At 51.9% G+C, this 10,242-nt stretch overlaps 1 protein-coding gene across 1 annotated transcript; it reads left to right on the forward strand.

Moving 5' to 3' along the window:
• The first annotated feature begins 818 nt into the window (after positions 1-818).
• On the forward strand, positions 819-5,592 carry MMGT1 (membrane magnesium transporter 1). The gene is made up of 4 exons (XM_027645468.1): positions 819-918; positions 1,445-1,497; positions 2,340-2,443; positions 3,307-5,592. The coding sequence occupies exons 1-4, from the start codon at positions 837-839 to the stop codon at positions 3,467-3,469; spliced, it is 402 nt and encodes a 133-aa protein (XP_027501269.1). The 5' UTR covers positions 819-836; the 3' UTR covers positions 3,470-5,592.
• The last annotated feature ends 4,650 nt before the right edge of the window (positions 5,593-10,242 follow it).

The following is a 10,242-nucleotide window of genomic DNA, read 5'->3' on the forward strand; positions in this document are numbered from 1 at the left end:
TCAAGGAGGTTTCCAAGAGGGAAAAAAAAAAAATCCCCGAGACCGTGCAAGAAGGAAGTTTTGCGCAGCCAAACTGTTGTGTGGCTGCTCGAGGGTGTTGTGTGGGATGCTCGAGGGGTGTCTTGGGGGATACCCCCGGCCCGGGCCGACGGGACCCCGGGGGACGCTGGAGGGTGATGGTGCATTCACACAGTGCCGAGGCATGTGGATGGTGCCAGGAACCGCCATCAGCCTCCAGGTGGGATCAGGGTAAACTTCCCACTTTGTTTACCAAGAAATAGAGAGTATTCGTGCAGCCGGTGGGGCAAAGGCTGCAATAAATGCCACAGTGGTCAGCTTAAAGGTGATTTCTAGGAATCGCCCTCAAAGAATTGCTTCTGTGTCTCTTATCTTTGTGCCTTGGGGGCATGGAGGAACCAGGATGCTTGGCTGCGTGGGACCCTCGGACTTCCTTGCTTTGCCCCAAGCCTGGCTCTGCCAGGAGCGTGTCCCTGCTCGCGCTGTGCATCCCTTGACACCGTTTTTTTCCTTGCACCGGTTCCTCAAGCTTTGAGGTCAAACGCGGAAAACGGGAATTCCCCCAGACCTCCATGGCCCCGGAAGGGATCCGGTGGAGGGAGCGGGCCCGGTCCCGGGCCCTACAGTTCCCTTCTCCCTCCACCGCCCCCTGGGACCGCCCCGGGGTCCATCGCAACCCCTCGGATTTTCGCAATGGACACGCGTGGGAAAGGAGCGGGGTGGCCACGCCCTTTCCTGGAGGAAACCACGCCCCCTTTCACACGGCCCCGCCCTCGGTGACGCCATCAGTGCGCGCCGGGGGCGCGCTGTCGGCGGCGATGGCGGCGGGGTCGGTGTGGAAGGGGCTGGTGGGGCTCGGCCTGTTCGCGCTCGCACACGCGGCCTTCTCGGCGGCGCAGCGTGAGTCACCGCCGGGGCCGCGGGGCGGGGGCAACCGGGGCACCCGCACCGCCACACGGCCGCCGGGGAGCTCCCGGGGCGGTGGCCAGGCCCGGCAGCACCATCATGCTCATCCTCACCATGATCATCCTCATTCTCATCATGATCATCCTCAGCCCCGGCGGCAGGGGCGGCTCTGCCCGTGCGGGACGGGCTGCGGGGAGAGCGGGGCTACGGACTCACCGGGGGCAGCGCGGGGATCGTCCCCTGCGGGCGTCACGGCAGCCGAGGAGGGAATGGGAGAGGGGAAGAGGGAGGGAAGGGGTGGCTGCCTCCCGGCCCCACAGCCCGCCTCCCTGCTGCCTGCCCGGGGCCGGGGCCAGTCGTGCTCCGGAGCAGCGGGGTCACAGCGGGGCCGGGGGCAGCCCAGATCGGGCTGACACGTGTCTCAGAGCCACGGCCGGTTCTCCTGAGGGGGTTTGTGCTGCTGGGCTGTGTGTTTGCGCGTACAGAGTGATTGGTGCATGTGTGTGTTTCTGTTTTGTAGATCGTTCGTACATGAGGTTGACAGAGAAGGAAGATGAAACGTTGCCCATAGATGTAAGTTTTTGTAGTGTTTGAAAGGTGTAGCTGTGGGGATGGTTTGGTCTCTCTCTCTTTTTTTTTTTTTTAGTGTGGTAGACAAGATCAAAATAGTTTTTAAATTGCACTTTCATTCAAGCTCCCTCTCTCAAAAAGAACCACATTTTCCATCCCAGCTCCCTGGGTGTGTTTTACCTATCAGAGAGAAGAAGCCCAAGGTTCAAACCTCCCTCTCTTTCTTCAGAATTACCCTGGGGCACCTTGTCCAGGATTCCCTGAACGTAGCTCAGGGAGCTTTTGCATCCATCTCCTCCTTTGTAGCACAAATGCCCTCCTCCCTCTGGCTTGTGTTTAGCCATTGTGACCATGTGCCTGTTTGATCCCAGCACAGCCTCCTTCAAGAAGGGGGGTTCTTAGTTACTTTATTTGCTCAGTTTTTTAATTCCACTTCAGTTATCTGTTCCCTTTTTGCTTAATCAGAAGGGCAGGGAGATCAGGTGCCTGGGGCAGCCTGGCACAGCCTGTGCAGCTGGCACGTTCCTCGGGGGAGTTGGGATCCTGGCACAGAAACAGGGTGTTTGGGCTCGGGACGTTACCGAGGAGCCGTGTGGGTCGATTCAGCTGGTGCAGCTCGGACCCAAGCTTGGGCAGCTGGGGCTCTGCCAGGGCTTTGCTGTGCTCACAGGGGAGTGTTTAATCCTCCTGTGCCTCAGTTTCCCCACTGCTGGGTTGCCCACCCCTGCATGTGCTGTCATGGGGTGAAAAGCACGAGAGACACAGTGTGTGGGAGCTGAGATGTTTGGGTGAACGTGAAGAGCCCCCAGTGATGTGTGTGCTGCTCTGTGCTCCCTCTGTTGCAGATAGTCCTGCAGACCCTGCTGGCCTTTGCAGTCACCTGCTATGGGATAGCACATATTGCAGGAGAGTTCAAAGACATGGATGCCACTTCAGAACTAAAAAATAAGTATGTTTTATATCTCCGTTTTGTAAACACTGGTGTCTGCTACTCACTGTACAAACTGCACACTGAAATAGCTTGGGTTTAGCTCAGTTTTTGAATGTATGTTGTAGTCAGGAGCACTGAGAGGAACAGCTGGGAAAGCCAACAGTGAGAGAGTTAGCTAACAGGAACAAATTAAAGAAACTTTGTGCTTTTCCTAATCCAAAATCCTGCTGTGCAGAGTTGGTGGAGGAATGAAATGTGTACATGGGAAGTAGAGCTGAGGAATCACAAACTGCTGTCGTGACATGGTCTCACAGACTGCAGGGCCCGGCCCACCCTCTGTTTGTGTCTGTTCCTTCACAAGAGCCTGAACTATTCAAGGCAAAACATCTGAAAGGCTTTGAGAGAATAAGAGATTTTGAAAAGGATATGAAATTGGATGGGCAGATGTGGCCTCTCTGGCTGTTTCCAAAGACACAGGAGTGTGTGGAAAGTAAACAAGTTGACATGGGTGTATTTCACAGCATTCACCTTGAGGTGAATGACTTCAGCTTGAGGCACCCAAAGGGATGGAAAGCTGACAAGGTGTTAACACAAGTGACAACTGAACAAAGGCTGGTATGGGGTGTGCACATGCAGCACTCCACAGGCTGCCCCTGAGCTTGAGGAAAGGAAGGGAAAGTGTGATGTGGACATTTTGTGGTATTTTTCACAATTGGCTTTGTATTTCCTCTGTTTTAGTTTAGGAAACTTAGAAAACAAGCAGGAGAATTGGGTTGAAAGCTTGTATTTCTGTGTCTCAAGTCAATAAACCCCAGACTGACTCTTATAAACTCCCTGCTCCAAAAGAGTACTAACCTTGGCTTTTTACATTTATTTTGAAGGACATTTGACACATTAAGGAACCATCCGTCTTTTTATGTATTTAATCATCGTGGTAGAGTATTGTTCCAGTCCCCAGACACAGTGAATTCTTCTTCAAACCAAGATGCTTTGTCATCCAGCTCGGCACTGAAATTTCGAAAACTTGAACCTCTGCGCCGCTAAGACTTTTACAGATCCTACCAATAACCCAGGACACTGAGATGTAATATTCAAGTCGGGGATGTAAACACTTTTTTAATTTCTGGAGCAGTATTTATATTGATCTTCCAGACTTTATAAAGTATATATATATATAAATATATATATATAAACTAATGACCTTCTTTGTACACTGTTAATGAGAATGACCGAATTATGGATTGGCAATGCAGTGTAAATTCTACAGTTATGCTGTGAAACACATCTCCAAAAGTTTCAGATATTAAAATGAGTTGCAGCTGACTTAACTTCAGTTAAAACAAAAAGCAAGCTAGTTTTTCCTGCAGTTGGTGTCCTTTGACAGGAGGGAATGTTTGAGTGTATTTATTTTCTCGGTTTGCTTGCGCTACAGTCTGTGGAGCCCCTCGGAAATGCTGTGTGCACTGCTTCACTGAACAGCAGGAAAAGGGGCAGCATCTCCTGTCCCTAGAATGCCTGTGGGAGACCTGCACGGTGTGGCAGGGGAAGTCAGAAAGATTGCTTTTGGTTTTATATTTTTTACAATGCTAAAACACAGTTGTGTGAAGATTGGGTTTTTTTTTCCCTTGGTTTTTCATTATCACGTAATTTCCTTGTTGCCCTCCTTTGTTTTATGTAAGTGTCTGATGATGTCCCCAGGTGCCTGGGCTGTGGCTGGGCTTTGGTGCCTGTGCTGGGGAGGCAGCTCACATAGATAATCCACCACACTCTGTCTTCACCCACTTTATCCGTGTTCCCCGGTTGTGAACACGGAAATGTTGAACATTGTGAACATGCTGGACTGTGTGTTGGCACCAGGAACAAGATCCAAGTCATCTTCTCTGAGAAGTGCTTAAGTATCAGTAAGAACTATCCCTTCTGTCAGTGGTCCAGCACTTTGCTCTGTTTGCTGGCACTAGTCCAGGTCATGGGACAACTCCCCCTTTCTCTGCCAACAGAGCCTTTCACTTTGATTTCTCCAGCTGAGCCCTTGATTTAAGATTACTGTCTTGATTTCATGTATTAGAACAGATTATACAGTCCTTAACTCTTACTCACATCTAAATTCTCATCTCCCCTCAGGGGCTGAATCAATGCTAAAATGTATCTTGGTCTGGCATTTCTCCTCCCTGATGTAGCGAAGGGAGGGTGGGTTGAGATACTGGTGGGGCCAACAAGAATTTTGCCTGGTCTGAGGATGTCTCACTGCCACAGTGGAAACTCAGCCTTTTATCTTGGCATCTGTTAGGTTCTTTGTTTGGTGGTTTTTGTTGTTTTTTGTTTTGGTTTTTTTTTGGGGGGGGGGGTTGGTTTTTTTTTTAAACTGCTAAGAACTGTCAAAGGCAAAAAGCTTGGCAAAAGTACTGTGTAAACCGAAGCCTCTTTTTCTAGCTCTGCCCGTCCTATGGAGTGGGTGCCCCAGTGCTCGAGCAATACCCATAGCTGCTGCTCTACAATCACTCCTAAGCATCTGGGTGTGGTTGCAAAGGGTTACTCTGCCAGCTGAAAGTGTCTGAGCTGCAGGATTACTTCCTAAAGTGTCCTGATTCCCCCCTGGCTGGTGTCACAAATCAGCTCCTGCCAGCTGCCGTCACCAAAGGCCTCAGAAATAATAGGTGTCAGGTCATCTCTCCATTGTGGACAGAGCTCTTTCCTTGGGGAACAGGGCTGCTGTGCAGCAGCTGCTTGCACAGAGGGAAGAGCTGAACATTGGCTAGGTGACCTTGTGGGGCAGAGGAGAGACAGAATTAGCAGAGGGAGGGAGAAGCACAGCAGGAGGTCAGTAACCACTGTGCCAGATGGGTCCTGCAGCCGTGGTTGGCAGTGAGGGTTCGCAGAGGGTCTTAGAGCAGAGCTGTTCACCCAGAACATCCAAGAAGCCCCATTTCTGCTGCTGTAAGGCTAGGAGGACCTGCCTGAGGCAGGAGGTGCTGCTGTGGGACAAGGGGGTGGAGAACATCACCTGCTGCTCGGAGCAGGTCCTGCTGGGAACGCCCTGTGCGCTGCATCAGAGCCCTGCTCATGATGAGTAGCCTCACTCTGCAGCAGCAATGGTTGCATCACAAAGCTGTACAAATTATTTTTTCTTATTGATCTCACAATGTCAAATAAAAATTGATATCCTTAAAGTGTTTATTTGTTTATTTCTGAGCATTCTGGAGCCTGCTGCCACAAATCCCTGGTGCCTGACTATTTAAAAGTAACTGCCTAGCACTGACATGAAGTGATTGCCTTAATTACGGCAGCTCTGTGTGAAAGTGCTGCCTGGCCTGGTGTTCATTACTGGGAGATAGGATCAGTAGGGGGGATCAAAATAGCTGCAAGTAGCTGAGTAAAACATTTAGGAGGGAAATGCTACCAGCCTGAGGATCTGCCTGCCTTGGAGGCTCCCCATCATCCTAACTGGCAGAGCTGACATATTTTCTGTCTTCAATTTAACCACAGTAAAGGCTTTTCCACCATGTGCTAATCCCCTGCCAGCCCACAGGACAGGCTCCTGCAAGGTCTGGTATTACAACAGTCACTGAGGGAAACATTCAGGCTGCTCCCAGGGTTGGTGATAGTTAAAATCCTGGACATGAGCAAGATCACTTTTCACTCCTTGCTCTGCTTTTCCGTTGGAGGGGGGAGGGGAGAAGGAGGAGGGAGGGGGTTGAAAAGTTACCAAAGAACTAGAGGAGTTTGCTTAACCACAGCATCCACCAGGATTGCACCAGAGAGAGCAGCAGACTCACCCTTCATCTCCTTTCTACACTGCTGCAGCTCCACATTCAGCACAGAATATGAGGGTGTAAAACACCAACAATCCATGTTTCAAAAAGGGGCACCTTAACCAGCTCCCAAAGCCATCTCATGCTTACCTTGCAGTGTGTGGTTCTTCACAGAAGAGCTTCTCTTCTTCAAAAGCAAAGCAAAAGTTCAGCCAAGAGCTTCTTGGATTAGACAGAAGAGTTTCAGCCTCACCCAGAGCACACTTACAGCCACCACGTGATGGCTTTGGCTACAGGCCATGATATTTCTACTACATTAAATACTAAAAAAAAATATGTGCTGGTAATTTCCATTCGTAGCTGAAGTAGCAGGTTTAATCTGCATTAATTTTGCTGGATTTTTCTACTACTCCAGCGAGATCTCAGTGGAGCATTTTTGTTTGTTTAAAGCTGAGGAGGGAGGGAGTTGTTTAGGCCCTTGCAGACAAGGGGACAAGGCCCATGGTTTGTGTCGGAGAGGCCAGGCTGGAAGTGCAGCTGGCAGAAAGCTGTTTTCCTAGAGAGTCAGTGAGGGCTGAACTGCAGCACTGTGTGTGGAAATCACTCCTGGTCACACATCTGACAGCTGTGGAGGAGCTTCGTGCAGCCCCTCCACACATCAGCAGAGATGGAGCGCTGGAGCCACCGCTGCTCCCTGAGACCCAGCCCTGCCCCCGTGCCCTCTCCCCCCTGCTGCCCAGAGCTGGGTCAAAGCTTTCCTCTAGAAAGCTACTGGATAACATCCCATTCCCACTGCTCTGGAGCACCCACCCACCCTGGAGAAAGCAGGGAATGGTGATGACTTTCTGACTGTTTTTGGCTTCCTTATCACTCGGTTCCCATGCTCCAGGTTCCCTCGCCCGTCACCACACTGCAGCAGAGCTGCCCTTCAGTGTCTCTGACACCTTCAGTGAGGACATTAGCTGTATGGACATCCTCCATCTGGATACAGCTCCCCCTTTCCCACCAAGGGTGGCACTATTTCTGCTCCCTTTTGGGGTCACCTGCACCAAAAGGCAGCCATTTCCCACCAGACGATTCAGGAAGGCTGAGCTTCATCCCGCAGCATCCGGGGCCACAGCGCTGCCCCCGAGCTCCCTGTGGGAAGTCGCCCAGCTGGGCAGGGAAGCTGCAGCTCACTCTGCAGTTCCCTGCTGTCCCAGGCACTGCTGTGCAGAGCTGGCACCCTGCCTGTGGAGGGGAAGGGCAAAGCAAGGCTATTTTGAATGTTAAACAAGCAGAAAAAACTTTGGTACCAGCTTTCCACGGCTGGCACTAACAGCAAAGGCAAAACACTCCTTGGATTTGGCCTTGAGGTTCACCTTGAAGCCATAATCACCAGGGCCAGAACCCCAGCGGAAATAAATCTGGTATTCCGGCAGGTAAAAGCCTTTTAATCAGCCCCAGGTTGGTCTCAGTGACACAATGTCATTTCAAAACACTTCAGACTGCAATGAAAGCTACATCCTTAAAATGGCAGCTAATTAATTTTCCTGTCCTGCTAACTTAATCCTTTTTCCAGCCAAGAAAGGGGAGTTCACGGAGCAGCGATGCAGCCGGAGCCTGGCAGCTCAAGCAGGAACACGAGCCCCAGGGCTCCTTGGCAGGAGCCCAGGCTGTGCAGTGTCATGGCTTCCCAGGCCATTTTAATAGGAAGGGAGGGGGGGGGGGAAAATAAATTAAAAGGTGACATTTTGATTATCAAACCAGTGGCTCATCCTATGCCAATGGTCCTGGGGAACCCACAGGCCCCCACACAGACAGATGTGGCTCTTTATTCCCAGTTCATATCCCAGTGGAACCCTCGCTGCCAGGCAGAGCACCCAGCGCTGACAGTGCCCTCCCTGCCCAGACTGGTGCTGGCTGAACCAGTTTCCCTGGGATCTGCCAGAGGCATGTGGTGCTGCAGGGGCACTTCACTTTAGATTTAAGAAAAAAAAAAAAAAAGGCAAAAAAATGGCCAAAAAAAAGAAAAAGCAGGGAAAGGGAAAAACTCCCCCTCCTCCCCCAAGGTATTTGGTGCTGGGTATTTTAGAGCCCTTCAGGGCCAGACATGGAAGGCCAGTGCTGACGTCCTCAGAGCCCCAGGCTGCTCCACCATTCCCCGTCCCTGCCCCAGGAGGTCTCTGCTGCAGTGCAGGGTGCAGGAGGAACGTCTTGTGCACACGGTGATTTATTCCCCTATTCTGGACACAGAAGTGTACAGAAGACACTTGCATCCCAAAGCAGTCTTGGAGCAGCTAGTTTGGGAGATGCCCCAAAGAGAGGCTTCTCTTCCCCACATCCACACCAAGCTGTCATTCCCTGGACTACTTCAAGAGCCCCTGAGGCATCCATAGGCTAGGGTTGAGCCCCCAGCCCCACAGTAAGACACCACCTCCCCAGCACAAAACAAAGCACATGGAGGGGAGAGAGGGGGCCAAATAACACCCCTCCTTCCCTCAGGCCACCCCCCTGCTCTGATTTGCAGGCTCTGGTCACACACAGATCTCTGCTGAGGCACCTTGGAGAAAGCAGTGCCATTTCAATGTCAAAGTCACCACCATCACTCTGAAGCAGGAGCCATCTGCTCCTTCCACACCTGTGTGAATATGGCAGCTTCAGATCACAAAGGAAAAGCCACAGCAGAGTGAGGTTCACATTTACCTCCTGTGGAAGGGACACACATATCCTACAGGGTGCAACAGGACTGGTTAACAGACCCAGGTCTGCTGCAAGTACGGCCACGCTGATGCCTTGGGTTGGCCAGGGAGGACAACCTTGAAAATAGACAGGCTGAGATGTCTCCCAGCACAGCACGATGTGGGCAGGGGAGGCCTACAAGGCACTCTCCTCTCTGCCTTTGCTTCTTGAGCTCAGGTAACAACTGCAGAGCTTGAAAGGGGCAGAAGTGAGGGCTCAACCCCAGTGCATTCTGGGGAGCCAAGCAACAGGACACTCTGCAGAGATCAGGCAGCGTGCAAGTTAAAACAGGAGCACTGAGGTAAGGAGTGAGTCACATCAGATCAGCTTCAGACAGAGCAGAGTCCACCAGCATCACGATACCCCTCACAAGGCACTGCCACCAGCCTCGTGCTGAGCACACCACCAGCCTCCCAGAGACATAACCTTTGTGCAAGTCTCCACCCTTCAGAGGAGCTCCCCACCCACGTGTCCATGCCCAAGGATGAACAGGGCAAGGCTTTCACAGGTGTTTTCAATCTCTTACTGGTTTCCCATCATGACAAGAGCTGTCCCTTCTCCTCTCCTTGCTTTCACAGCCCCCACTTGCCTCAGCAGAGTGGGCACTCCGAGTCCAGGGGTGCAAGGCAGACCCTGGGAAGGAGAGCCTGCTGTGCTCACATCTACAGGAACGCAGGGTTTGGCCACTCAGAACCCAGACAAAAACCAGCTTTCAGCTGCCCCATGAGGTCAGAAACTCCTTGGGGTCCTGTTGTGTGAGAAAACCCATCACTCACCCTATTATCCATTTCCCATCATAGCCTGGGCTGTGACTCACCAGCAACTGCCTTTCCTGCAGGGAATTCACAGCCCGTTCCCAGGAGTGGGTCTGACCCGGTTTCACCTGCTGGAGCTGCAGGGGCTCGGCAGCAGCAGCTTGGTGAGATTCTTCCCTAATCCCTCACCAGCACCGAGCCCCAGCACGTCCTGCCCACATCCAGCCCCCAGCAAGCCAAACGCTGCCACTGCACACTGGCGTTCCTGTTCTCTGACAACACTCCTGCGGGAGGATTTGCTGGATGTGATTCACCTAAAGCAGCTTCTTCCAGAGCTCCCGAGTCTCCTACCTGTCTCCTTTTTCCACTAACAATCATTTTGGAGAGTGGCTTCTAAGCTCTGTCTGTTCTCTGAGCACAGAGGGAGGAGCCCTGAATCCAGGGATGCCAGTGCAATTTCAAAATACACTGGGAAAGGCACTGGAGCAGCCTGGATCAGAAGCCAGAACTCTTTTTAAAGAGGCAGCACCACCACCAGTGCCCACAGGCTTGGGCAGCTTCTCTACGTCACTCCTATCTCACTCTTTCCAAG

This window comes from Corapipo altera, unplaced genomic scaffold (assembly GCF_003945725.1).
Source record: "Corapipo altera isolate COAL_440 unplaced genomic scaffold, ASM394572v1 65, whole genome shotgun sequence".
NCBI lineage: Eukaryota > Metazoa > Chordata > Aves > Passeriformes > Pipridae > Corapipo > Corapipo altera.